At 37.1% G+C, this 27673-nt stretch overlaps 1 protein-coding gene across 3 annotated transcripts in view; it reads right to left on the minus strand.

The window, feature by feature from the left end:
* The window catches only part of ASAP1 (ArfGAP with SH3 domain, ankyrin repeat and PH domain 1), a 125176-nt gene that overhangs the window by 56929 nt on the left and 40574 nt on the right, over positions 1 to 27673 (minus strand). For all 3 annotated transcript variants that reach the window (XM_084282901.1, XM_084282900.1, XM_084282899.1), the window contains exons 3-6: positions 13285 to 13357; positions 4854 to 4999; positions 858 to 932; positions 448 to 497 (exon numbers count right to left, since the gene is read on the minus strand). In XM_084282901.1, the coding sequence (XP_084139027.1) occupies positions 448 to 497; positions 858 to 932; positions 4854 to 4999; positions 13285 to 13357 (344 nt within the window). The remainder of the gene's footprint in view (positions 1 to 447; positions 498 to 857; positions 933 to 4853; positions 5000 to 13284; positions 13358 to 27673) is intronic.

A 27673-nucleotide genomic window follows, 5' to 3' on the forward strand; every position in this document is an offset into this window, starting at 1 on the left:
ATTATTCTTTACCCATAGACAGGTACCATAATAAGAAAACTGTATTTTTTTTTTTTTTTTAAGCACAGATATTTCAGAAGTGACATTAACTTCACTAAAAAGTTTGCCTCTCAAAAACGTAGTTCTACAATATAGAATGACATAATAAATTATTTTTTTAAACTATCAATAGATTATATCCATGTGGCGTGAATGCCATCTGAAATCCCCACAATTATTTGCACAGTGTTCAGTATCTAAGCATTAATTATCTTCCTTACACTAAAGAAATATTGGGTACTCTTACACAAAGAAAAGAAACTATTTTATTTCTATCAGCGCACATGATACTGGAAACACACAGATTTCTTGCTCATATTCATATTTATATCTGAAGACAAAGTACATAGCTTGGGACTAGGAGGAAAGGGAATCTAGAGAGAGGGAGGAAGGTCAAGAAACACTTACAATTTGGTTTCATAATCCTTCCAGGCTTTGTCAAAAGGCTTTTTGAGGTCCTTCGGAAACAGAAAAATTACTTAAAACATTTTTAAAACTTTGTTTTTAAAGTTAAGGTATCAAGTCATAAATTGTAACAAAAAACTTTCTTTTTTTTAATAGACTCTCAAATAACTATTGAAAAAAATCATTTCTGAACCTTGTGAATTATTGCTTTCTTGTGCATCTTACAACAAGCATTTACAATGAAATTCTAATGAAGCATCTGAAATTGTAGCCATGGCAAATTTTTATTTTCCTCTACAAAGATACTAATGGATGCCAACATAAGAAACAATCTCATGGTGAATGGAAGAGCCTGGATGACAGCAGACCCTAAAAGCATTTCCATAAATATAAAGCTCATTTTCAACACTTACACCTTTGACACCTTTTAAGTCTCCTTTTAAGAGAGAATCCAGCGTGAAAATAACATTGTGGCTTAAGCCCTGGAGCTGCAATGAAAAAAAAAAAAAAACCAAAACAAAACATGACACTGCTGCTATTTAAAAGTTTATTATGATTTTATCAAACCATGAGACATGCCAACATGTCTTATAACTTCACTAATGAAGTTGCAACCATCTCAAATTTTCTAAATTAATAGGAAATGAAAGTCTGGAAAGAATTAATAAACATTCACTTGAATCAGAGAGAAAGGCTTAACAGTTAGCCTTTAGATATACAGGGTGATATAAAAACTGATTTTTAAAAAGAGCACATAGTTAAGTTCTGAAAACATCAAGATAATCTTCAGTCTTTTTAAGCTCATAGTTGAATACTGTTTAATTATTTAGGAAGCCTGTTAGCTAGGGGAGTGGGGGGGGAATGAATAATTTTTTTTTTTTTTTTTTAAAAAAACTTCTTGAGTAAGAAGCAAGGACCTGCTGTGCTACAGGCAGGTAATGTGCAAGGCACACGTTAATTCACCTACCAACTTAAATTGCAATGATTTCTCAGGTCTTCGACTGTTCCTAACTACTTGAACTACTTGGGAAAACTGTTCTTCTCCTTGCCTGGTGTAGAAATGTGGCATCTGCTTAGATACTCAATAGTTTGAATTTCACCCCATTAAATTACTGCCTGGTTGATTACATATCAGTGGAAATGCTCCTGACAGTAGAAAAATCTATCACCATACTCCCATCTGAACACGTGCGGGTATGTCTGATTGCTGAAAAATCAGATCAGTGCAAAGAGATGTGTATCAGTATTATTCTAGTCTAGTACCCACAAGAAAAGTGGGTTGACTCTCCTAGTCCACTGCTTCCTTCATTTCTTCCTAAATATATCTGTGAATTCTTCAGCTCCTTGCTAATTTTCTAGTTTCCTCATGAGGGGAGCGGAGGGGCAGGCGCTGAGCTCTGCTCTCTGGGGACAGCGACAGGACCTGAGGGAACAGCATGGAGCTGGGACAGGGGAGGGTCAGGCTGGCGGTTAGGGAAAGATTCTGCACCCAGAGGTGGTTGGGCACTGGGACAGGCTCCCCAGGGCAGTGGTCATGGCACCGAGCCTGCTGGAGTTCAAGAAGCCTTTGGACAACGCTCTCAGACACATGGTCTGATTTTGGGGTGATCCTGTGTGGAGCCAGGAGCTGGATTCGATGATCCCTGTGGATCCCTTCCAACTCGGTATCCTATGATTCTATGATCTCAGAAATAGGACAAACAGGATGTTCTTCTTCATTGTCATATAATGGCAACTCTCAGTTTCTTTTCCACTGGACCTCAATTTCTATTCTAGTATCGTGAACAACTTTTGTTGCCGGTGTAATTGTATTGTATTGATGCTTAAGCAGAACAGTTGGTCAACAAAGCAGACTTGCTTACAGAGAGAAAAGAGGTGAAAAGCTTTTTTGAAATGCTGCAATATTTGTAAAATAAGCTTGCTTGAGACTGGTAAATGAAGAAAATTTTGCAATAGCCAATTTTACAATCTGTCAACAAGAATTTAGGTAGATAATGTTTCATGGACCAGCTGAAATAGTATGATGTAGCCTTGAACACATCAGGTGTGGCTCAAGTTAAAGAGTTTTTTCTTCTTAACGATGACTACTTAAAACACCACCACCACAAAAACAACAACAAAACAAACAAAAAATCCTGTAATTCTTGCTTGCCAGGCAAAAGAAGATAAAAAAATTCTGTAGAAGCCCTGCAAGAAATCCTGTGGTCCAACAGAGAGCTTCCAAGAAACGAGTTCTAGCCTCAAACTATCCAATTTAACACACATTTTAAAATACTGATTTTAATTGCATGCTAAAAGAAGCTTAAAGGAGACTAAAATGACCCAGAATGACAGAAGTCTTCAGAGAAGAAAGCAGGCCCCTGGCATATCTACTGTTCTTTAAAATTTCCAACACTGAAACAAATGAGATGATCCTGGTAATAGGATCACTGGAATTGGAATAACTAAGAATCAGCTAGAAAATCAGCTGTCATTCCTCTTTAGCTTCTTCTGGAATCTGTAAATTCATGGGAAAAATATGTTTTTTTTTTTTTTTAAAATCAGGTATAAGATATTATGAAAGTTTTTTTTTGTTGTTGTTGTTGTTGTTGTTTTTTTAATTAGATATAAGAATCCAAGAACAATAAATTAAACCATCGAGTTCAAAAGCAATAGAACTGATATTTCAAAGCAGTTAACTTCAGCACTCTGAAGGAACCCACCACACTCAGTGCCAAGCACAACATTCATTCAAGAAATCCTTAGACAAAGTAATGGAAATAATACCTAACAAGGGCTACAAACCAAAAGATACAGCCTCCAGCTCCAAAGTCTCAGCTGCAGATGGTTTTATGGTCACAGCACAGAAGTCAAAGCCAAGGTATCGGTTACATGGAGCTTTGACCTGACCTAAGGCAGCTGTGATTGTGCTGGGGGCTCTCAGGATTCAGAGACAGCAGCCACCAAATGCTGCAGGGGTTGGGGAAAGACCAACTCTTACGTGATTCCACCTTACACCAGCTGAAAGTCCCTGATGCAGAAATAATCGAGGACTAGAGAGAAACACGGAGTTCATTTGTGACGACAAAGAACTTCAAGCTATGAGAAGAAGTTCTTCAAGTTGAAGTTCTTCAAGAACTTCAATGATAATTCAATTTGAATTATTTCTTAGGTGAGTAACATCATTCAGTGCTAAAAAAGTAAACAAAATCAGATGTCCCCATAACAAAGTATCTGCCTGTAACAATGATGTCCGTTTACTTGTGCCAGCCTGCACTGGTTTTGGCTGGGATAAGGTTAGTTTTCTTCACAGTAGCTGAAGAAAACCATAGTGCTATGGTTTGGATTTGTGGTGAAAAATGGTGTTGATCATACAGCAATGGTTTAGCTGTTGCTGAACAGTGCTCAAAAAGAGACATGTTTTTTTTTCCTGTTTCTCATAATGTGGAGATGCATATTTTAGGAGGGGATACAGCCAGGACAGCTGACCCTAACCTAACCAAAGGGAGATTTCACAAAATTACAGAATGGTTTGGATTGGAAGGGACCTTAAAGATAACTTAGTTCCATGCCCCCTGTCCTGGGCAGGGACACCTGCCGCTAGGAGGGGACTGGAAATACTTCAAGTGATGCCAAGAAGGATGTCAAGAAAGCTCCTGGAAGTTTTACAGCTGAAAGAAAGGCTGCAACATTTGCTATACCTTACATACCAAAAGACTTGGAGAGAGCCCAGCTACAAGAAAAATATAAAATTGATGCTTCCACTTTCTGAATATAATGGCAATTAAACCCATAAATTGCACATTCGCAGGAAATGGGGCTTCATTAGTTTCAGCGTTCAAAGATCTGTTTGCTGTGACTGGTTTTATTATTCATCTCTCATCAGAAGAAAAAGGCCTAATACTAATTTTAGATGAGAAAAACCTTTATTTTCATAAAAAGAAAAAAACCTTTACATCATCTTCAAAAGCCTAGTATTTAAGCAATGGATACTTTGTATACAAGAGGGAAAATGGAGTACTAACATCAGCTAAGCATCATCCCCAAATCATTAGTTTTTTCCAAGAGGTGAAAGTTTCTGTTTGAAGTAAGATAAAAACAACCATAACTAATGGTATTTTTAACCAGAAAGATTTGAAATCACAGAATGAGTTAGAATTAAGGTCCACAGAATACCTTAAATCACTTGAGAATGAAAGCTCAAGATTTTCATCTTTCCTCTTAATTGCCAATTAAAAATGAAACACAGCAAATTTGTAGTAACATTCTTTCTACAGATAATCTCTACATGTAGTATTTTGTTAGTTTCCGAAAAAAAAACAGAAAGCATCTTTAAAATTATCAGGAACATGAAGTACAATACATAAGAATGTACTGTACCACCTTATTTTGAAAAAAAATAAAAAAAAACAAAAAATGAAATCTCTCACCAGGTTCTTCAGCAGCGTTGATAATTCTTTAGTAAGCGTGGAAAATTTTACAAAAGCTGTGCCAAGATCTGGATTATCCCGACTTAAAAAATTACTTCCAAATTTGTCTAATACTTGTGCATAGTTTTCTTCATTTTGAACATGATCTGCAAAGAAAAAAAAAGTCAAAAGTTTCTTGTAAACAGTATTATTTTAATATAGCTCAAAATGTATTGCAATGTCGTAAAAAACAGCGTTCTTTCCAAAAAAGCCACAAAATAACACATTTACTAAAAACTATTATTTATTTATTTTTTAAATATTTAAAAGGATTAATAGGGAGACATATATGCTTCTTTTAAACCAGACACTTGAATTGGTGTGGAGTACTTGTATTAAGAAACTTCTGTGTCAGTCAATACAATAGTAAGATCAATAGAAGAACAACCAAAACAAAAATATATCCTCATTTTGTGTTGTGTAAACAATTCAGAAATGTATGAAGTGCAGACTGAAGTAGACACTTAATTGCTTGCAGCACAGAATGCTTTCACAGAACAAAAAGTCAGTGGCATCAGATATAAAACCAAGGAAAACAGATCTGAGTCTGATAGCATGTTTAAAAGAAATTTGTCCTACAGGAAAAGATTCCCTTTTAACCTGCAAAACTGTGTTATCCCCGCAGAATATATCCCACAGTATTTGGTATATAGCCAAATAGTTGTTTTAATAGCAAATTTGACATACAGAGAGGTCTGAACCAAGAAAATGAAACTGAAGCCAACAAAAACAAGAGAAATTCTAAACACAAAAATGAAAAAGAAACTCTGAATTACAGACCATTGTTCCTGACCATTGTTTCCTGCTTTTTTTACCTTCCTGTCTGGTATCTCTTCACTTTTTTTTTTTCCTTACTTCCATTTTAATGTCTTTAAATAGAGAATCTACTGCTACAGCCGTTTGAGTGACTTTATCATCTCCATCTCTCTTTGAGGAATTTGTTGGTATTAGTTACATAAGCATTTAACTTTAATGAGATTCCTAGTCTAGTCTTTTGTTCCGTAAGCCACAAAGACAAAACCACAGCTATTCCAACTACTGCCTGCTCTGTGCAGTGAAATGAATATGTATATCTATCTAACTGTAGTTGCCAATAGGTACTGTGTTTTTCCCCAAAGGCCCTGCAAAGTTTCATTTTCTGGTTGTATTGCCTGAAACTATCTGAATCACAAGGGAAAAAGAAGAAAAGGGAAAAAAAAAAAACTGAAAACACCAGAAAAACAGAAAGCTATAAATTTCAAACCAGGCTTAGGGATAATTTCCCACAGTGCATGGATCTACTTTGACATTAACTAAGAGCTGGTTAGGAGTTAAGGAACACTTCCAAGGTATTACAGACACATAAAATAGTCCACTAAGGGTCCAACAAAAAAGTGAATCGCCTATTAGAAGACAAAAAAAAAAAAAAAAAAAAAAAAAAAGTAAAAACAAAACCAAAACAACCACATTGCTTATTTACCAAAAACAAACCCCAAATCCCACAGCAGACAAGTAACATTCTAACATCAGTTATTAACACTGAGGTCTTCAAACAGACAAATATTTAATCGTATGTTAATATAGTATCATAGCTTGAACAGTATGTTTTTAGTAGGATTAAAACTGTTCCAAAAGCATATGGTTTCGATCAAATAGGTTAGTATTAAAAGCAAGGAAAACACTATGTAAAAATAAAATATGCATTTTGTTTTGATGTAAAAGCTGTTGCATAAATATACACAGAAGGCTTGAGCTACGAAGGAGCTTTGGCTTATACAGTCCTGAGCTAATAAAGCTCAAATGTAACCTACTGCTTTGAGGGAGGAGGAAGGGTAATTCAATAAAGTTGGTAGGAAAGCTGTTAGATCATCAAGTCCCTGTGCTTGCAGGGACAGAGTGAAGCACTTCTGACTCCAGCATATCTCCTAGCATTTCCATTTTAAACATTGTGTGTTGTTTCACAGAGCACAGACATTTTCAAGAATAATTTTCAAGGAGACTGAAAAAGAACAAGCCCAAGACTATTTCCTTTATCTGTGGAAAGGCGAAGTAATTCTGCCAGAAAAAGGAAGCAGGAAGCAGATGATTGTCCTAGAACAATATAGAGGAAACTCTCCGGAATCCCATACCACAAGTCACCTACATCTAGGCATCAGGCTGATTACAGAGGTATTCCTTTTACTTTGCACGCAACAAACACACAGCATTCAACTACTGTGTACAAATAAGGCACAGAGGTTTTTGTTTTTGTTTTAATGTAAGTATCAACATAAGTCCTGTGAAAGGCATAAAAATATTTTCTTTTTACTAAGATGCATTGTAGCTCTTTACTTGGCCTTAAAGACGCATTGAAAATTAAGTCTATAACGTATCCTATGCTAAAAAACAGTATATGAAAACCCAGGATGCTTAGAGCAAAGACTGTTTGGAGCTCCAACTCCTCGTTCAAACACAGAAGTGACTTCCCAGTGTCCTAATGTAATTTCCTTTGCATAAGGTTTTAAGTGTGTAAAGTTCGTGCATGGCTTGATGTTTACTTCCTTAGACACAAGTGGTATAGGAAGGACTTCAGTAACCCCCCAGAAACGTGAACACTGACAGCAGTATACACAAACCATGTTTTCCTTCTCAAACTGGCTCATGTGTTCCCAATATTGTAAACAAAGCTCAATATTGTGAATATGTAACAGCTTCCCCAGACATCAACCCACTTTAGCAGCTCCCTGAGAGGTGGTACAAGGACCACAGACATTTTGGGGTGTGCTCTGCTCCCACTGACAATGGGAGCTGTTAGTGGGGTCAGGGGCTCACAAATCGTCCCCTCCCCGATGTGTCCTGGCAGGGGAGCCAGTGGCTGAGCCCACGTCTGGATCCCACTAATGCAGGTATGGAGCATTGTCTGTTAAGAGCAGGAAATAACAGACAAAATACAATGAAATTGAAGCCTTAACTCTCCTTTGTCTTAAAGGATTCTGTTCTGACCTGAACTTGTGAACACTGAAGAACAGAAAAGGAGCTAAATAGCTTACAGAAGAAAAATGCATAAACACAACTCCTTCCTTTTAATGATTTGACCTAAATTATGCCTGAAGAATATACAATTTACTGAATTAGATCTGCTTATCTGTTTGAGTCTGAAAAAGAGGAATCACAACTCAGAATCAACTTGGAATTGTTTTTATGTTGCATTTATAAAAGTGCTTTGTTCTCTGGGCAGCCAAAGGAAAAATAATAAAGGTCAGAGCCAAGCTGCATTTATGAATGGAAAAACACACACATGAAAAAGACTCAGAAAGAACAAGACAGCTGGCAAAGTTAAAGGGGATGGCAAAAGAAGATATTTGAAATCATAAAGCACGCTTTCTTATTTCATCCTTCAAAAAGCTGAAATGAAATGAAAAAGAGTAGAAAAAATCTTTGACCATTGTATTCTCATCTGTACTTGTTGATAAAGCCTTCTGGACTGAGATTACAGTATGCAAAATAAAGGTCTCTTTCAAAGACATCTAGAGCAAGGTGCAGCTCTGGGAGTTGCAGGTTCTCCACATCACCATACTCTAAGAGCACTGAGAGAAGACGAGCCATACCAGAAAGGTAAAGGACTTTTTGTATTTGTGTTCATCACTAATGGGCTCAAGCAGCTCTCTGCAAGGATTTCCTTTCAACGCTGCTTCTGAGGGCTTGTATCAAATTTAAGTGCTAACAGGAGAATTCGTAGAAGCTGCAAAATATGAACAGCAGCAAATCACTTAGACCAAGATGCAGAAAAGAAGAACATGTAAACTATATAGTTGTAAAGTAACGCCTCATATTTATAACAGCCTCAATATAACAGGAAAAATGAGACAAATCTAATAGCTGTTTTTAATAAGAGCTCCACAGAGAGCAGAGAATTCAAGTGCACACCAACAGAGCAGGAGCACCTATATATTACTCAGGCAAATTGGTAGGAATTACAGTGCAGAAAAGAACATGCAGATAAGTATAAAATGCTAAACAAGAAACACAGGTTTTATATAAGGAAATTTTATTTCACAAAACTATTTCCTCTCCCCTGCCCTCAAGGAATTGACAGGCATGTAGGGAAAGGAATTCCAGGTTCAGCATCCCATTTGGATTCCTGAAAAGATCCATCCCTCACCTAAACATCCACAGGAACTAAGCAAAGAACAACAGGGACGAGCTGCACATACAGAAATAACTGGTCAAAAAAAGATGAGGTGGGGGAAAGGAAGGAAATCAGTTACTTTTCTCTGAGGGATGTCACCAGCGAAGCCCTTTATGAAAGGGCCCACATCATTTAACAAGATCTAGTGGAATAGGAAATAAGCTTCATAGAGATAAACTTTGTTGCTTTTTTTAACATACAATACTATGGGTTATTCAGGGCAATAAAAACAAAAGCTGATTCCAGATGTGAAATTAATTTGTCTAAACAGATGTTTACAACAAAAATCCCCGTACTGGAGTTTGGCATCTACCCTTCCCTTACACTCAAGGCAGAAATTCTTCCAGTTCAGCTCATCCTCATGTGAACGCACAGGAAAGCAGATGTAGCTCACCCCAGAAGTCTATGATTTGATGGGCTGAACATCTGCATTAGGCAGCATAACGCACATGGGGAAGCCCCCCTAATTTTAAGAAATCATCATGTCTAGTTATACAACCAAGTCCTGGAGTAACAACGCCTCGACATTCAGCAACCAAGCAAAACAAAGCTGAGCCATGAGAAATGGTTAAGAAATATTAGAGGATGCTAATCCTAAAACTAGAGGATGCAACAGAGAAGGATAAACCATCCTTGTGTGTTTAAACCCTCCATACGATGCGTAGTTCCTGTCCCTGTCGCACCAAATGCTCTCTTCTTCCTTCCTCTTTAAAATGAAAATGTTATGCTGCCATTTTGGAGAAAGACAGTAAGGATGGTTGAACGTATGTGACAGTTTATGTAATAAAAACAAACAAAAAAGATATTGTGGCTGACAAGGCAATCCATATCGTTCAACAGGTAGAACAGCTGACACTGAATCTAATAGGGGTTCACCTGCAAAGACCAGTCCTCTAACACTACTCCAGCAAGTTTGGGTCTCCAAAATCCCCTACTAACTCTTATACCTCAAATTTTCCGTGGGCATTAAGAACATGGGAAAGTCCCTCAATTTCACATCAAATGATCCAAAGGAGACATGTACAGGGCCAGTCTGCTTCTCAGGGGATTTGGGGCCTGAATAGGATGCACGGGACAGCTTTGCAAAGGAGCGAGAGTGCCTTGAATCAGACTGATTCAAGGATGTGAATGCTGAAGGTTTACATGAATTTATAATATTTTATTAATCTTGACTGAAGTAATTCCATATCTTCATAACATTGCAATCTAAAAAGAAAAAAAAAAAGTAATAAATAACCCCCCCAATCTTTGCACTGTTCTGCTATTTCTTCAAGCATCCTTTATTTATCATTGCAGGAGACCTGATGAACTGCTTGTCCCACACAGTACCTTTGATCTTGCATGCCATTTCATGTTTTTATTTCTCTGTTGTTTAAATTCTTTTGACTGTATCTGGAAGTCATACTGTAGAAATAGAACTATTAGTAATAATTAAAAAAAACACTACTGAAAATCTACAGCAAAACTGACTGCAATCTACTGCTCTTAGAATTCAGACTCGATGTTATGGGGAAGCTAGTGAGAACAGATTTGCCATTAGTTCATGGAGCAGTCACATAAGATAGGTTCCTATTACACATTCCCTGTATCACGACAGAAATAAATCACAAGCTGTATATGAAAGAAGTGGTGAGAATGAGGTATTAATTTGTTATCTCTGGATTTCATAAAAAGTACTTTCCATAACAGTACATTCTGGCAGAAAAAAAAATAAATAGGAAGGGATCTTTAAGGGATTTCCACATTTTTGTGCTGGTATGATTTCATTTCCACAGGCGTAGTTCCAAATCTAAATCTGACAGATGGGGGAGGGCCAAGCACAAAAAGCAAACATCTTTGGGTGACATTTAAATTCTCTTAGTAAAAGAGGAGCGTCCCTTGAGGTTCATTATTCAGCAACAAAGAGAAAACCCAACATACCACAGGGCTGGAGTGCTCGGGTATTCTGAAGAATTGCGTATGAAACATTGTACTGTGTAAATGGCACTATCCAAACGTTAACCTCAGGCAAAAACAAACAGACAAACAAAAGACATAGAAAAAATCAAATACCCACACCCCAATACAACCCCCCAAAATTCTAGCTATGACTTTTGGTAGAGTATAAATTGGTTTACTGATCTCAAAAGAGAAGAATCTGTATTAAAGCTGAATAACTCATCATCAGTCATAAGTCATCAGTCTGGCTAGAGTTCTCAAAGGAGATTAGGAAGCGCAGGAGATGCAAAAAACATTTCCTACTCTAGAATTTTAGATAAGGTTTAGCAAACAATAAAGTTTTTAAACAAACCAATTTCAATTTCAAATTCTCAAAAATATAGAGGCTTCCCTCATGAAAACAGTCAGCTAAATTTTGTCTGAACAATGGGACAGAGCTCAATACATGACAATGCATTCCACAGCTGTTTCTAGCATGCTTTACATGAAGATAAACATCAGCAAAATCCACTTTCACCAGAGAAGCATAAAATAGATGCCTTAGCCATTCTCTTTGTACAAGCAGGAAAAGGGAGTTTGAGGTTTAATTAGCTCAATATTTTTATATCAACTTATACAAGCTTCCACACGTATAATAAAAACTTCCACTTTTTTTTTCTCCTCTTACTAATCCTAGTTTATCAGTTACTATACAAATTGCCTCCAGTGCACATTTTCAAATTATACTGTAGCCTATTACCACAGCATTCTGAAGAGGGAGCTAGAGTATTAGGAACGGTATGAATTCTTTTGAAGAGAGCACTAACTTGTACTTTCAAAACAATACTTTTTAAAAAAAAGAAAAAAAAAAAAAAAAAGGAGAAAAACAGCTACCAAATTATCTGCAGTTCTTTTTAAGTACTAAGACAGCCAATGGAAACCATTAACCAACCTGCTATTACTTCTACTCGATGTGACAAATTCATAACATAGCACGGCCTACTTACAAACACTTAAAATAATATTACTTTTGTAACAAAACTCAAACCAAACAATGGGTAAAAATCCCCAGTAACGTTTAAAACATGCAGAAAACTTGTCACATGTTCGATGATGCCCAGCAGCTTTAAAGTTCAGTAAATAGGTACTTTCAAATAGAAAGAGCTGCTTGGAACATCTGAGAACTTTTAAAAGCATTAAAGTAAATACACATTTAATCAAGTACTATTCTCATTTTGTACCTGGCTTCACATCCTATTAGGAAAAAAACACTCAGCAGCAGCAGAAGTTATAGAAAAGCTAATCAAAATATGATGCAAGTAGCACAACGTTAGTGATTAGCAGAAGCATGAAGAACCTACAATTCATTAAAAGCTCACACACATCCATAACCTGGAGTCAATGGGACAACAAAAACACTGTCAAAACAACACAGGAACAGTCATTTTGGTTTTAAACTAAGGCCATTAAGAAGTGTTTTAGCAAGCATTTTCCTTTTGCATGAAAATGCTTAATTCATAATTTCTGCTGGGGAACAGGAACTGGGATTTACTAAACCCCATTATTCACAACCAGATGGTTACTAGAAGGTGTACAGCTCTGCTACCATATTTGTGTTTGACTTTTTTTTTTTTTTTTTTTTTTTTTACCTTAAAAGAAACAGAGGTAGAAGACATTTAACACATCTTTAAAACCCAGTTTGTGTTTTGAGCGGTGTTTGATCATCATTTGTTACTGAACTCTGATTATTGATTCATACTCTAACCACCAAAGTCACTACTACAGCTTCAATGCAACATCAACAGCTTCTGCAAAAGTGCAAAATAATGGTAAGCCTCCACTATTTAGGCATACAAGTGAGATATGCCATTTTTATTGTGTTACTAGTAGAAAGCAAATGCTGAAGGAACAAAATACATCCAGCTGTAGATTTTTTTTCCTGCAAGTTTTTAACAAGTTATCCTTCTTATTTCACCTAGAAGTGTGCTCTATATATATATTCAACCCAGGATACCACCTTAGGACACTGCCTTATAGCTGCTCTAGTTGAAGAAACCTGCTAGAAATTTTAAGGCAGCAGGAAAAATTTCCTCATGGAAATTCTCCTAGAGGCCTTTAGGAAGCACTACGAGGGTGAAAGAACAGGAAAACATTGCTTCTGATTTTGCATCAAACCAAAGTAAGTTTTTAAACATTTAATCCTAACACTGGTAAACAGATAAGCATCCTACATGCTATGTACTTAAACAGCATAAATTGTAAGACACACTTTTCAAACTTGAAATCAAATTATTAGGTTCTCATGTAGAACTGGAAACAATGTCTTACCTTGGCCTGAATTATATATTGCTTTCACAGATTTTTTTACTTTCTGTAGTGCAGTTCTGTCTTGATCCAATGCCTGTGAAAACAACAAATAAAGGAACTTTATATATGTCCTTAATCAATCAAATGAATACACTAAAACATTTAAAAACACAAAATGTGTAGTTTCACAGGCTGGAAAAAAATTGCCAATATAACACATGCAGCCTGCAGGAAGGTCTCAGGTCATCCTGCCCCTTCAAGCTGAATTGAAGAACTGATGTGAAAATGATCTGGAGGCAGAGAAGAGCAACAGTGACAAAACTAAAAGAAAAAATGAAACTATTTTAGTTTTGCGATAGGACAAAGCATTTATTCAAAATGTAACATATTTCACACAAGAAACCACCACCAAACAACCAACAGTCAGAAGCTTCTACTGTAACGCTTATTGTTTCTGCTATAACTAAGCTGCTTGTGGACTCCATAGGTTGCCCCTATTAGCCCCGTTCCATCTACAGACACAAAATATATTCTCATATATAAGTATGTATATACCTAATGGGGGGGAATGAGAAGAGGAATGTGAAAGAAATCCATGAAAAATCCTTTTATTCAGTTATAAATAATTTATAGCAATTACTTTGACAAATACCAGAAGTTTGCACAAGCAACCACACTAACCACTTTCCCCAAGCCCCACAACTTTTGTAAATATAGAAGATGAAAATACCAAAGAAAAGGAGGTACGATCTGATTTTGCACAGCACTGAAAAAGAGTATTTACAAGACTAATATTCAAATATACATTTTCAGGATCCCCTCATGGATTTGAATAGTTTCAAAATCCAGAAGATGAGGTCATTATACAATAATGATGAATTTAGATTAGATTTCTGGACACTTTCTTCTTTGTAAATAACTTAGCTTCCTTACCCTCTTGCAATCTGATGTAAGAAATCTAGTTAAGATAAGAAAGAACTGTTATGATATAGCAAAATATAAAATCAAAATAAACACTACTCTAGACTTGTGGAATGAAGACTTACAGCTTGATACTGGTGCTGTTTGCAGTGATCCAGTTAATTTTGCTTAAGTGTGAGCTTTGGACATCCTGCATGCACAGCACGTTTTACACAAGTCCTGCTGTACACGGAGAATATATAGAAAATAATTTCAACATTTCTATTTTTTCCCATTTAGATCATAGCTAATTTCCCATAAATGATGTCAGACTGATAATCTTATTTTTTAATCAAGCTGGCAGTGTTTGCCATATAATATTCCCATTCAAGTCACTGAAAATTGGATAACGCACTCAGAATTATTGTCAGGATAGCAGCCCAGCTAATCTGTCAGCTGGAGCAGACCACGAATTTCCCATGGCAGGGCTGCCTGGGTAGCTATCATTATCCACTGGAGGAAACTTGGAAGCCTGAAGCTCCTGGGGGTCTGGTATCTGAAGAGTGGTGAACTGATGCCGAACTTGTTCCTCAGCAGGCAGAAAGGCAGCCACGCTCATGGCATAGTGCATCTTCTCAGAGAGGGTCACCACCAGCAATGGTATGGATGAAAACTTCCTAAGTTTTTACTGTCCAAACTGAAATGATTGCAGTGCACAGTGGTAGGCACCAAGAATCTCAAAAACAAAACAAAAAACACTACCACCAAACAAGAACCACCACAACCACCACCACCACACCACGGCAGCCGCTCCAGGACAACAGGAGCGCAGAGAATTGGAGGTGGTGGTGGTGACATACACCAAGGCTCTGGTTCACAGCAACAAGAATTTCAGTGTATGCATGAACCAACTGAGAGAGAAACCAGCTGAACTATCTCAGTTCTTTTAGGGTGGCCCAAGTTCAACAAAGCAAAGTGTATTACAATTGAACAATACATGAAAATCTGGAAGAAAAAGTAGAATTTCTGTTCTTTAACATGCAACTAAAAACCACCAGATTCTTAACCACACAAGCATTTCTACAGTTGAAATAACTAGAAAATTCGGAACCACAGAGTTTATAAAAATGTTTTCTAATACTGTTTAATCCACTTTCCATTTGCATCAGAACTCAAACAGTCGGAATTAACAAATATTTCTTCTGCTCCACAATGCAATGCTTGCTTTTACTTGACTTCTAGACATCTAGACAGAAAGAGTTAAATTTTTTACATTTAATAAAATATTAAGAACTCTGTGTTCTTTTTCAAGCCAGTGCACAGCAGGCAATTCTTCTCAGATTCCTTTGCAAGAGCTGTCAAAAGCTTTGGCTTCTGTCTGCGTGCTATGCCAGACAGTCACTATCAGACATTTCCACTGAACTTCTCCATCTTCAACTAGCAGAAAAGACAGTGTGATTCACTAATTTATTGAGTGTTTGAGTGCAGGGTAGTATAAGAAATCAAAACCAACATTTTGGAAAAGGACAAATGTTAAGGTTGATGAGACTCAGAAATACAACTCAGTGTGATGTTCTAATACTGAAGCAAACCGGACACCCAGAAAACAAAACCAAAGTGGAATCTTTCTTGGAGTTTGCTCCTAAAGATGTCAATCCGGAAAAATTAGAACAGGTAGGCTAGAAAAATTTCACAAATTGGACTTTGATATTCAATTACATTTAGTCACTAATATGGAGGGAAGAGGAAAGGGAACATTCATTACTTTGAGAGCAGTCACTGAGCAAAGCCATATACAGAGGTGACATCCACTGCCTGAAGGAGCCAGAGACCTAAAATCGGAATGACACCACAGCTCTTTTTTTTTTTTTTTTTATTTTTATACTTGCAAACACAAGCTTTATATGAACTAATTTGTCACAGTCCAAAATTCTTTAAATAAAATAAATCCACACGCACTTGTAACTATATATCAGGGCAGCGCAGAAAATGCCTACCACAGATGGAACTCAATGCTACATAGGATTCTAGGCATCCAAACCCTGTTATCTCGTTTTTGATTTAAAATACATACATATATATATATATATATATATATAATATATATATATAAATATGCAGACATTTTGTTTCTAAATAAATTACATTCCTCTTGAAGCCTTTTGCTCATAATTTATAGCTGCATTCTGCTGCCGAGGCAGTACGCTGCACTCAACGCTCGATTCCGTTTTTATTCCCGAGTAATATAACCTTTGCAATATGTTAAACAAGGAAGACACAGTCTTGCTCACCCCAGTTACGTGAAAGCATGTTTTTGCAATATCTGTTCATTTTATTTTGCAGTATTTAGAATACTAGGTATTTTTATTCCCCAATGTGGAAAAGACAAATGACAATGTTCCCATAAAAGTGATGTAGTTTTTTATTATTGAAATGTATCGTGTCTTAGAGAACCAAGGAATTCTCTGACACAAATCTTCAGGTACTCAGACATGCTCCTGGATACCTTCCTGTATACCTCAACTCTTCCTCATCACCATCCATTCATTCCTGGAAAATACTTCTTTCTTCATTGCTATGATATGATCTCCCAAGACATCTTTTTAACTTCCTTGGGAGAACATTTTCTTACCCTCTGAATACTTTGAAGCATTCTGAAGAGACAGATTATTAAAAGGTACCTGCAAACACAGGTTTGCTACCTCCTTGGTTGAATAATGCTTTATTCTCAAAACCAGGTCATCTTGGAGACAACCTCCATATTTATTCAAAAATAATGCAAATACGGCATTCATATAAAAAGCCTTGAGACACACTTGTGAAAAGAAAAAAACAACACACACACTCCACTTTCAATCTGATTATATAAAACTAAACAAGCAAAGCTGCTTGCTCCTCATAGCAGCAGATTTGCTATGCATGATCCCTGAGATATGGCCTGTTAAGGTTTCATCTTCCTTCACTCCCTTGGGTTGAGCTGTCCACACAGGCGCTGCTTTTGACTCTCTTTAGAACCTCATCTCTTCTGAATGAAGCATAGCTTATTTTTGGACCAAGTTCTATTTTAATAGCTGCTAAATATTAAACCAGAAATTACCCTACTGTGCAGTACGAGAAGTGCTAGATGCTGGATTTCTATCTTTGATGTACAAAACCTGCCAAGGTTGCACTTAGACAAACTACTAATTGTTTCTTTAGAAGCTTGGGCCTTTTTAGCACCCTTGTATACATATATGTACATACATACATTTGTGTGCATGTGTGAAGATACAAATCTTTGTATCTGTATGCACATGCATGTCAGTCTATACACTAGAGACCATAATTACAATCATTTAAAGGTACTTGCTCCTAATAAGCATGAAGACATGGTTTGACCAACACAGAAATCTTCCTTTCTTGACTGACGTATAAACCACTCTTACAGGTACTGATCGCAGAAGCATTTCTTATATACACAAAATTTAGCTCTTCTAGACACTGACACTGTGACACATGGATACTGTGCTAGGGGCAGACATTTGCAGAGGATGCTGTGGCCCCTTACTTCCATTAAATCTAATAAAAACTCCAGTCTCAGTTGTTGCCTGTGCTTTGTGCACCTTTACAGATGGAAGACAAGACTAAAACTGATTTGTTTCAACCTTACAATAATAAAAAGTTGAGTGGCTCAAGATACTGACAATCACATTTATATATCAGCAAATGTTATTATCATCTTCAATTAGACTTAATCCAGACAAAATACATTTTCCAGCTGGAACAAACTGCTCATCTATGTACCAGAGGTTTAGAATTTCACTAAATATTTAGGAGGTTAGCCCTAAAAATTTTCATGCCCAAAGCCCACCCACAAAAATAATATACCAAACCAGAAATGTTTTAAACAATTACAATATTTTGCTCAAGACAAACCCATGGCAGAAGCCTGAAGGCCATCCAAGCATGCATGTGTATTTGTGTCAAAAAAAAAAAACAACACACAAAATCCAACCCTCCATGTATTTTAAGAAATTAATTTCATATATAAAGTAATCCATGTGAAGCATAAAATATTTGAGGTCAGACATGCAAATGGGAATAATAAACACTTGGTAGTCACATGCACGTTTCGTCAGATCCAAGGCGTTAAGTTATTTCACAGAAATACATGGGGCGATACATTGGCTTTGAGGGACTATGAGACATCAAAGTCTTTCGCTCACCAGCTTAACCCTGGCACAGAAGTGACTGACATTTACTTGTCTACTACAAATATGTTTTCCATCTGCTCAAGTCCCAGCTGGGATAGCCATGTAACCAAGCACAGCAAAGGCACCTTACTGGTATTGGACAGGCATTTACCTTTTATATTATATATATATATATATAAAATATATAATTTAATAATATATAATATATAATATATATAATATAATAAAATATATAATTTATTCTTAAAAATAAAGTCCAGCCTTTGTGGGATGGATAATAAATGTATATACATACATATACATATATATATACACACACACACACACACACACATATATATATATACATCACAGAATCACAGAATTTCTAGGTTGGAAGAGACCTCAAGGTCATCGAGTCCAACCTCCAACCTAACGCTAACAGCCCTCCACTAAACCATATCCCTAAGCTCTACATCTAAACGTCTTTTGAAGACTTCCAGGGATGGTGACTCCACCACTTCCCTGGGCAGCCTGTTCCAATGAATTGGTATATATTATATACCACTGAAACACGGTAACAAAAGAAGCCCTGATGATTTTTCCAGCAAAATGTAACGAAAACAGAAGATGAAAGTAAGCCTCTTGTAGCCTTCCCCCTGAGAAACAAGCGGACTACTGAGCTCTCTTAGCTCTCTATATGGAGATGATTTGGGCCACCCTTCCTTGTCCTTGCACCTCCACCCTGCTTGTGCTGGCCCTGCCAACCACAAGTTTGCCGTCTGTTTCCAATTGCTGCTCTCAGCACATGTCTAAACGACAAAAATAGGGGAGCAGTTAAGAATTTTCTAGAGACACTTAATCCCTTTGGGTAAAAGACGGATACAGAATGGTGTATTTGAACTCATCCTGAATTACTTAAAAACCCAAAGGGTCCAAATGAGAGAAAACCAAACATAAGTGCTTGATGATGTGTTTTTTCACTGTAATAACCAACACCATCATCATTTAGTACACCATTATTTACCAGCTACTCCCAAAATAAGACCAAGTTAATCTTCTCAAAAAATAAAAAAGAGACTAATTTCCTTGAAGTTTTTACAATTTCCAGGTTGTGTTTAACCACAAACTAATAAAAAGAGCATTGGTAATCAAATTGAAGAAATATGTATCTGCAGAAAATATTTTCTTGGGGTAATGCAATGCTTTACAGACATCCCACCAACAAACTTCTCTTCTATCACATGCTGCTCGCATTGCATTGGGCTGTGTAACAGCAGCCCCTCTCCAGGCTGATGTACATGGGGAACACCATCGGCCCGATCGTGTTATCAAGGTCACAGCAGAGGAGCAAATCACTCGCACAGCCTCTAAAAAAAGCTGCAAAAATAACCGTCACTAGATTATTCTTCAAGCATTACTCACATGGCAGTATAGACAAGATTGCTTATAAAATCTCTATAAAAAGTCAAAAATAGCTAAATTTTAATCTGTCTTGACTACTGCCCTTTGGATCCCCACAGGCAACCACACTCCTACCCAGATGCCTTTACCGCAAGGGCACAATGGCAGCTGCTAATTGCTATCTAGGTATGATTACTTGTAGACAACGTGAAATTAGCAGCACGCTTTTCCTAATGAGCACGGAGGTGATCTTTAATCTCATACATGCTAAGACACATTTGGGAATATGTAACAGTATTTTGGGAACCTCCATCCTTTATGATGAGTTATATTAATATTTGAGTTCAGCTAATTGTGTGCATAAAGCATCTTTAGAGCTAACTGAAAAACAGAACTATGACATTCGTTTCCAGATCCAGTGATGAGACAGGTAAGATTCCCTTTCTAACTGATGTGTAGGAGATGCTAAAAGCCCTCTCCTAGTGACAACACCTGAGGGGAGCCAGTGACAGATGCAAAATATTCCCCCAGGCACAAGCTCTAAAACAGCTCATGCTGGGGATAAACTCATCCGGATGATAAACATCCTTACCTTTACACAGGCATCCACGTGCCTCTGAATGTGCACTAATGATAGCACCTCTACTATCACTCATAATATCCAGATTCTCCTCATTATACCAGTCAGCTTAATCACTAATTATTACAAACCTAAGCAAGAACACTGAATGGGTTGGCTTGGAAGGGACCTCAAAGCCTGTCCATTTCCTACTCCCCTGCCATGGGCAACTTTAAAGGCCCAAAGGGAATGATGATCTTAATCCAAGAAAGAAAAGCCCATTCTCTGCTCTTACACACCCCTCGTTACACTTTCTTTTTTTTCTTTCCCCAAAGTCAGGTAGAAATGCCTGCGTGCAAATATTTTGAGTGTTTTGAACATCAGTACTGGCTACCAAATAATACTCAACAAAATGTTTTTTTTTCAGTATACAAATATGTAGTTCTGTAGAAGTAGTATATAAGTGAAGTCCTTAATTTATCAAAGATGCTTGTCATTTGGAAAAAAAACAATACCGTATAAAGCATAATTCTCTTTCAAAAAATCTAACCCCAAAAGCATATTTATGAAAGGCGTAACTAAATACAATTCACAACAGCCCAGAATGGAACAAGGTTATTTTCTAAAACAATCAAAAAATAAATATGTGAGATAACATCCAACAGTTGAGGCAAGGTCTTTCAAAAGTCAGCTAGACAAATAGGAGATAGCACGCAAACAGCACAAACCCAAAACCACTTTCAAAGAACAGACATGCTAGCTGACATGAATTTGTAAGGAAGTAATCTGATTCTTAGTAACTTGACTTGGAAAAAGAAAAAAAAAAAAAAAAGCACAAATGAAAGTCCCCAGTCGCTCCCCTCCCACCACACTTGACTGTAAATTTCACTAACAGGAGAGTCCTTCAGCTGCCCCATCACACTTAAATACCACAAAATATTTTCCTTCTTTGTTAGCTCTTTTCTCTTTTCAAACCACAAAATATTTTGCAGCATGCGTTGTATTTAAACTGTTATCCCAGTAACTCACAGACATTATCTAGCCAGGGAAGCAAGAGAAACTGGATGTGGACGCGTGAGTTACGGTTATTACCACCTTCTCAGGCAGAAAAATTCTTCAAAAGTGTTCTACAGAGATCCGATGAATTTTACAGGAGCTCAAAAATGACATTCAGGGATGAATAAAGTACTCACTCATTCAGCCATCGCCAGCATGACAGTGGTGTTGAAATTGCACAGTACGCTTACCCCTGCCAGCTCTAAATTTGAATCAGTATTATTATTTGTTGATATTTGGTATCAGCTAGCAGCAGAGATATGAAGGACACCAGATACACAGTTGTGGTAGACCAAGCTGTTCCAAAGGGTTACTACTCCTAATGCGGCCACTTTTTTCCTGCAAATAAAATTGCATCAGCCAGTATTTCTTTTTCTTTACTTCAGAGCTGAAACAACCCATGTTCCTTTGCCTCCCACCTCTGAAGAAATACATAAATGCACACACTGATGTGTGATTGCAATGTTACATTTCAGCATTCAGAGAGAGAGGAAAAATATTAATGCATTACAACAATTGTATATAATATTTCGATTTCTGTCTACTGATTCCTAACTATAGATTTCAAAAGTTACATTAGGTTAAAAAAAAAAAAAAAAAAAAAAAAAAGGGAAGGGGAAGTAGTATTTCCATTACAGCATATCGTTGAAAACTACTGCAGCATTCTGGGACTCAGATGTTTGATTTTTGCTATTGGAGAGGACTATGAGGACAGATTCAATAAGACTTCATCTCAAGCTATGTTAAACTTATGATCACCAGCACGTACTACGAAATTCAGAGCTACGCCCAAATAACCAGCTAGAAGATTCCAGCATTTAATGCTTATCACACCCCATACAATGTAGGGTGACATTGTAGGAGAGTAACAGGAGTGAGGGAAAATATCAAGTCCAGAAACAGTACAGAAAATAAGGACACGTTCCAACACACAATTTTTTTTTTTTTTTTTTTAAAAAGAGGTGGATTACAAAAGCAGAAGTAAGTTTTGTAACATATAACGTTGTACTTCTAATTGCTATGTTTGGTCTTGGGCTAGAGATGACTTACAAAATACCCAAGAGGGTAGGGGGCTCAAAGGGGGGAGATTTTTATTTTTTAAAATCTCAAGTATAATTCAGGTATTAAGTACTAGAGTTAATTTTGAATTTCAACATCATGTTCATCGATACAAACGTTCTCTGAACATACTTAACTTAATAAGGGAAGTTACAAGACAGGAGAAGTGGCAATTTGAATAGCCATCACTGTGATACAGAGAACAGAGAAACATAAGGCAGAAAAAATACAAAAATGTGTTACATATGTAACAATATATATACACTTTAATTACAAGAATATTTCTATATACAATGTAAGATACTATTGAGAAAGCAGATCTCATTCAAAGGCAAGATACAGTGAAACAAGACGCAATCTCCAACCTAAAATGAAGACCTCTCATCCAATTAGGTTCTCTAGAGCTTACTTTGGAGACACAGGCACACATCGTGATCTGGCATTAAGCTTAGAAAGGAATCGCCAACTTACGTACAGAGGCATTCAGCTGTAGGGTGAAATGAAGGGTGAAAGAAAAGGGTGCACTAACAAGACAGAAATCCTATACTGTAAAGTAGTGTAACCTCCTTACAGTACAAGTTGCCCCAACTATGTATATGGCCTGACAAAGTCACTGGGACCACACAGAAACCACCGCTTTCCCTTCCATAGGAAGGGTACTTTAAATGTAGTGTTGATTTTAAAGGAACTGTTTGAAATTCACAATGAAACGTAACAGAACTTAATAGTAACATTTCCAGTATGTTAGGAAACAGTATGAGCTCTTTGTAATCTACCCATTACTTATTTCAAAGCAATTTTTAACATAGCACTGTGTTTCAGTAAAAATAGCACTACCCCATTTCTCTTTTAAGAACGTATTAGAGAACAGATGCTCTCACCAAATATTCTATACATTTTCTGAAGAATATCAGACAAGTTAGAGCCAAGATCCTAAACATGACTAAATTGTACTAGCGTATATTTAGAAGAAAATTTCTGCTGTCATATAGAATAATAGCTGCATTGTATCCCATTTAGAAAATGCAACCATTATTTGTCTGATCACAAATTTAACTGAATATTGCTAACAGAAGTGACGTCCTATTTATAACATGAGTATACAGTTGTGACACTAACTGAATAAATAACTATTTTGTCAGGCACCACTTAACTTCCCCCAGAATATCCCAGTTTTATGATGCTTTTCAATTACAGATTAATCATTTTAGGAGGTATTATGAAGCAGCTTGTGCAAATTAGAAACAAATAAACAGAAGAGTCTATAGGATGAAGAAAGTCTTTGGAATAAGCTGGGAGATATGAGACTGTTTGAGAACCTGGAGCTTTTAAGGCATTCAAATTCTGCAGCCTAACCAGCAAAAGTTTTTCCAAGGTAACAACTTCCTCATACACACAGCACCCAAATACCACATTCAAGTTCCGTGGAGGTGAAGAAGATCGTATCTTGCACAGCCATCCCCATCTTCCTCAAAATAACGTGAAAAGATTTTTGCCCATACTTGTACAAGACTCTCGGGCAACATATCCATGCTGCATGTCAAATAATTATGCAACAAACTTTGCCCTATCAAATACTATTTCAATGAATTTTCATTAGATAAAACATAAGCTTTCCAGATAACTCTCAGATAGTAAATCATAGGCATAAGAAGCCTAAACACAGCAGTAAGTATTAACACCCCAGAAATCAATAATCTTGCTCTACTAATGGCAAGAACAGTTTTTTCCTTAACAGCCAGATTCTAGCAGCTGCTATTGATTTTTGGTTTATTTCACTTGGAGTCAAAAACAAAAAGGGAAGTCTTTCAAAATCTCATATTTTAATCACTTCCTTTTCATGCTAGATATCACATGGGAAGTAGGTTTTCCTCCTGTTTACTCTCCTCACCCTTTTTGGAAGGGGCATTCCTATATCAGAAAACTGCTTCTTATTTAAGGGATTTAGAACACATAGGGACCTGGAGTGCCTCTCCTGCAACAACAAGTAGGCAAGGGGAAAGTAAAATTGGCTTTGGTAGATCATGAAACACCATTTCCAGCAGGTCTGGCTAGAATATAAATGCAAGCACTCAGGAAAAATCTGTCTGTAAATAATGCTTTTGGATACAGGAAGAATCAGAAAACAGTAGTGACAATGAAAATACTGTAGGCTGCTTGTTTTTTTTAATACTAATATTTTTCAAACGCATTCTTACAGCTGAAGAGGATGTACAGCACTTCAAAAGAGAACAGCTTGGCAATACTCTTTTCTCTAAAGCAGAGAGTGTAATTTACGATTTAAGACTGAAAAAGGAATCTGGGCAAGGTAATGAAAACCAAAACTGCTAACATGGGGAAACAACAGCACGTGGACAAAGCTGATCATTGCCATACAGCTGTTCATTGTTGCCCAATATATAACTAGAAGATACACATTACACCTGAGCATAGGACGAAGCAATGGCAGAGTTTAAAACCCACCCAAAATAGTAGTAATTACATAATGAAATATATTTAACTTGAGACCACATCACTCATATTTTGGTAATTTTTTATTTATTTATTGTTATGTACACAATTCCCTCCTTCCCCTTTTTGAAGCACAAAATTAAGACTAAAGCTAAAATCATTAATTGATGGTATTTATCTGAAAGTTACCCTGGTTCTCAAAAATGATTTATTCATCCCAGCTCACACTAAAAATTATAAACAGCTAATCCCAATGGAAGTAGTTAGTGCTTAAATAGAGCTAACGCATCAGTCAAAGATGCTCAGGAAGCTCACTTTGTTGACGATTTGAAAGAAAAACAAGACAGACTGAAGTACTGAACAACAGTAGATGAATAGGCTGCTGCATTTTAATTTTAAATAATGTCTCACGAAGTTTCAAAGCAGCAGCTATGAACAGAAGATTAAATTCTAAACTTACGCAACAGCGTAGTCTTGACAAACATCCTTAGACTCAGGTGGTACAGGACATGATACAAGACCATCACCAATAAATGCAGAGCCTTATTATAACCACTTTTACTGGGCCAGAAAAATACTTCCTTCTGCACTCCCCTCCATACCCATCTTCAAGGTTTAAAGATTTTCTCTGGAATGCAGAATGGATGTATAATAGAAATGATGAGTAATATGAAAATTCAGACAGGAAAAGCTAAATGGTTAAGCAAATTAAGATCAAGATCAACAGCACTACCTCACTTATCCTTCATGTTCTGGCTGGTGTATTAGGACAGAAGCACCAGGCCAACAGGCAGCCCTGGAGATTTTTGTGAAAAGCTGGACTGCTCGTTTGCTCTGTAGGATCTGAAAGAAATGGTTTTCCTGTTTCCCTCTGCCAACCACTCGCTACCACTACCTCATTTGTACCTGCACGCTATAGTCGGAACAGCCGCAAAGTCAAGAATAGAGATCAGATGAAAATTGCCCTTCTGCTGCATTACTGCCAGCACAAAGGAGGCCAGCTACACACACAGTGGCTCTACCCCTTTCAGTGGATGCACAAACTTATACCAGATCAAAATCACTGTATGACTGTGACCTGAGAAGACTCGTAGCATTAAATAATTTTCCCTGCACTGAGATCTGTTCCAGTGCAGCTGCATCCCTTGTAATCTACCTACATTTGAACCATGAAGATACACTTTGGAGTTGTAAAGCTTGGATCCTTAGAAACCAACTCTGAAAAGTCATCAGTCCACATGCATGCAGAAATGGCATTTACTCCTTTGCCAGCAGGGGTGACTCAGGCTACAGTTTTACTTCTCTAATCTCACATTCCTTCACTTGCTTTTAAAACAGTTATATCCTTCAGAAACTCAGCCGCTATTTAAAGTAGATTAACTCACTGGAGTTCCTTATGCCTTTGCTTATGATCTTCATAAGTGCAGAAACTATTGCCAAAGTAGGAACTGAAGTTTTATGTTTGCAGTGAGATATGGAGCTGTAGAGAATTACTGCACGTGACAATACCAATCTAGCAAAACATGAACAGCACGGTGCACAACTTTCAGTGTGCTCTGTCGTTCACTCACTCGTAACCCAGTTTAAACACATCCTGCTACTTTGGTAAGAGCATTTATCCCCTGCACCACAGCATCACTAATGCAAGCAGCATCCCCTCTCAGCATGCTCCTCACAGAGAGGGAAGGCATTATTTAGTAAAAAAAAAAAAAAAAGGCCAGAAGCTGGCTTTGGTAAGGTTTTCTTTCTGTTTACGCCTTCAAGAGGCGCAACACAAATCACTGGAAATAGACAGCAGCTTTTCCAGAATTTGCCTTGAATTTCCTTTCACAGGGCAGCCCCTCTGAAGTCCTGCCCACTCCTTACTTACCTGAGCCTGCCAGTGTAACCCCTGAGACCTCCAAAGCTCTGTGCTCCCAACCATTAAATGCAAGTGCGATCCCTTTGGCCTGCCTTGTCCTGAGTCACAAGTCCCTGGAGCTGGGAGATTGTATTGGAGAAGGTCTCCCTACATTTCTGCCCTTGCCATCTGCCCTCGGCTAAGTCAGATGAGATCCTAGGCTTTTATCAGCTTCTGTCTATCCCAGAACAGCTGTTCTTCTCTCACTAATGGTATTTCTGCTGTATAAGCTGCAATGAGAATGAATTCACCAGAAGATAACTACATAAGCACAATACCAAGCCACAGACAAACATCAATAAAAAATAAATAGATCAAGCAAAACAAAGAAAGAATAAAAAAAAAAAAAAAAAAGCCACACAACAAAGAGCCCTATAGCAGCCTATGGCAATTTTTCTCTTCTTTGTGATCTAGGCTGTCATTGCAAAATCCTATTTAAATAGAAACTTTTCCGAAAATCTTCCCCTTTCTAGCAATAGTTAGGTAGCAAGGTATTAACCGAACAATTCCGTTCACTGGTCCAGTGAAATATTTCATACACTTTGGTTTTCAAGCAGACACAGCCCTTATACACCAAACCACACTCCACGAATTACACTTATGTGCTTTAGCAAAATCAAATGATTAAACTCACAATGGAAGAAACAATTTTTCAAACTTCAGTTTTATATTTTATGGTAGGTCTTAAAACTCGAAAGAGAACAAAAGCCTATTTTGTTTCATGTATAGAACGGGGAATGTTTGCTTTTACAGTCACACAAAAAACATAGCTCTGATTTATTGCCAGTGTTAACAAGGACAGCTGTTTGATATAGCATTTTTGCACTAAACCCACCAAGAGTTGATGTCAATCAACTTCTTTTTTTTTTTTTTTTTTAAATATTATTCCAGACCATCCATTCTTCATAC

The sequence above is a fragment of the Netta rufina genome, assembly GCF_964035555.1.
Source record: "Netta rufina genome assembly, chromosome: 2".
NCBI classification, from domain to species: domain Eukaryota; kingdom Metazoa; phylum Chordata; class Aves; order Anseriformes; family Anatidae; genus Netta; species Netta rufina.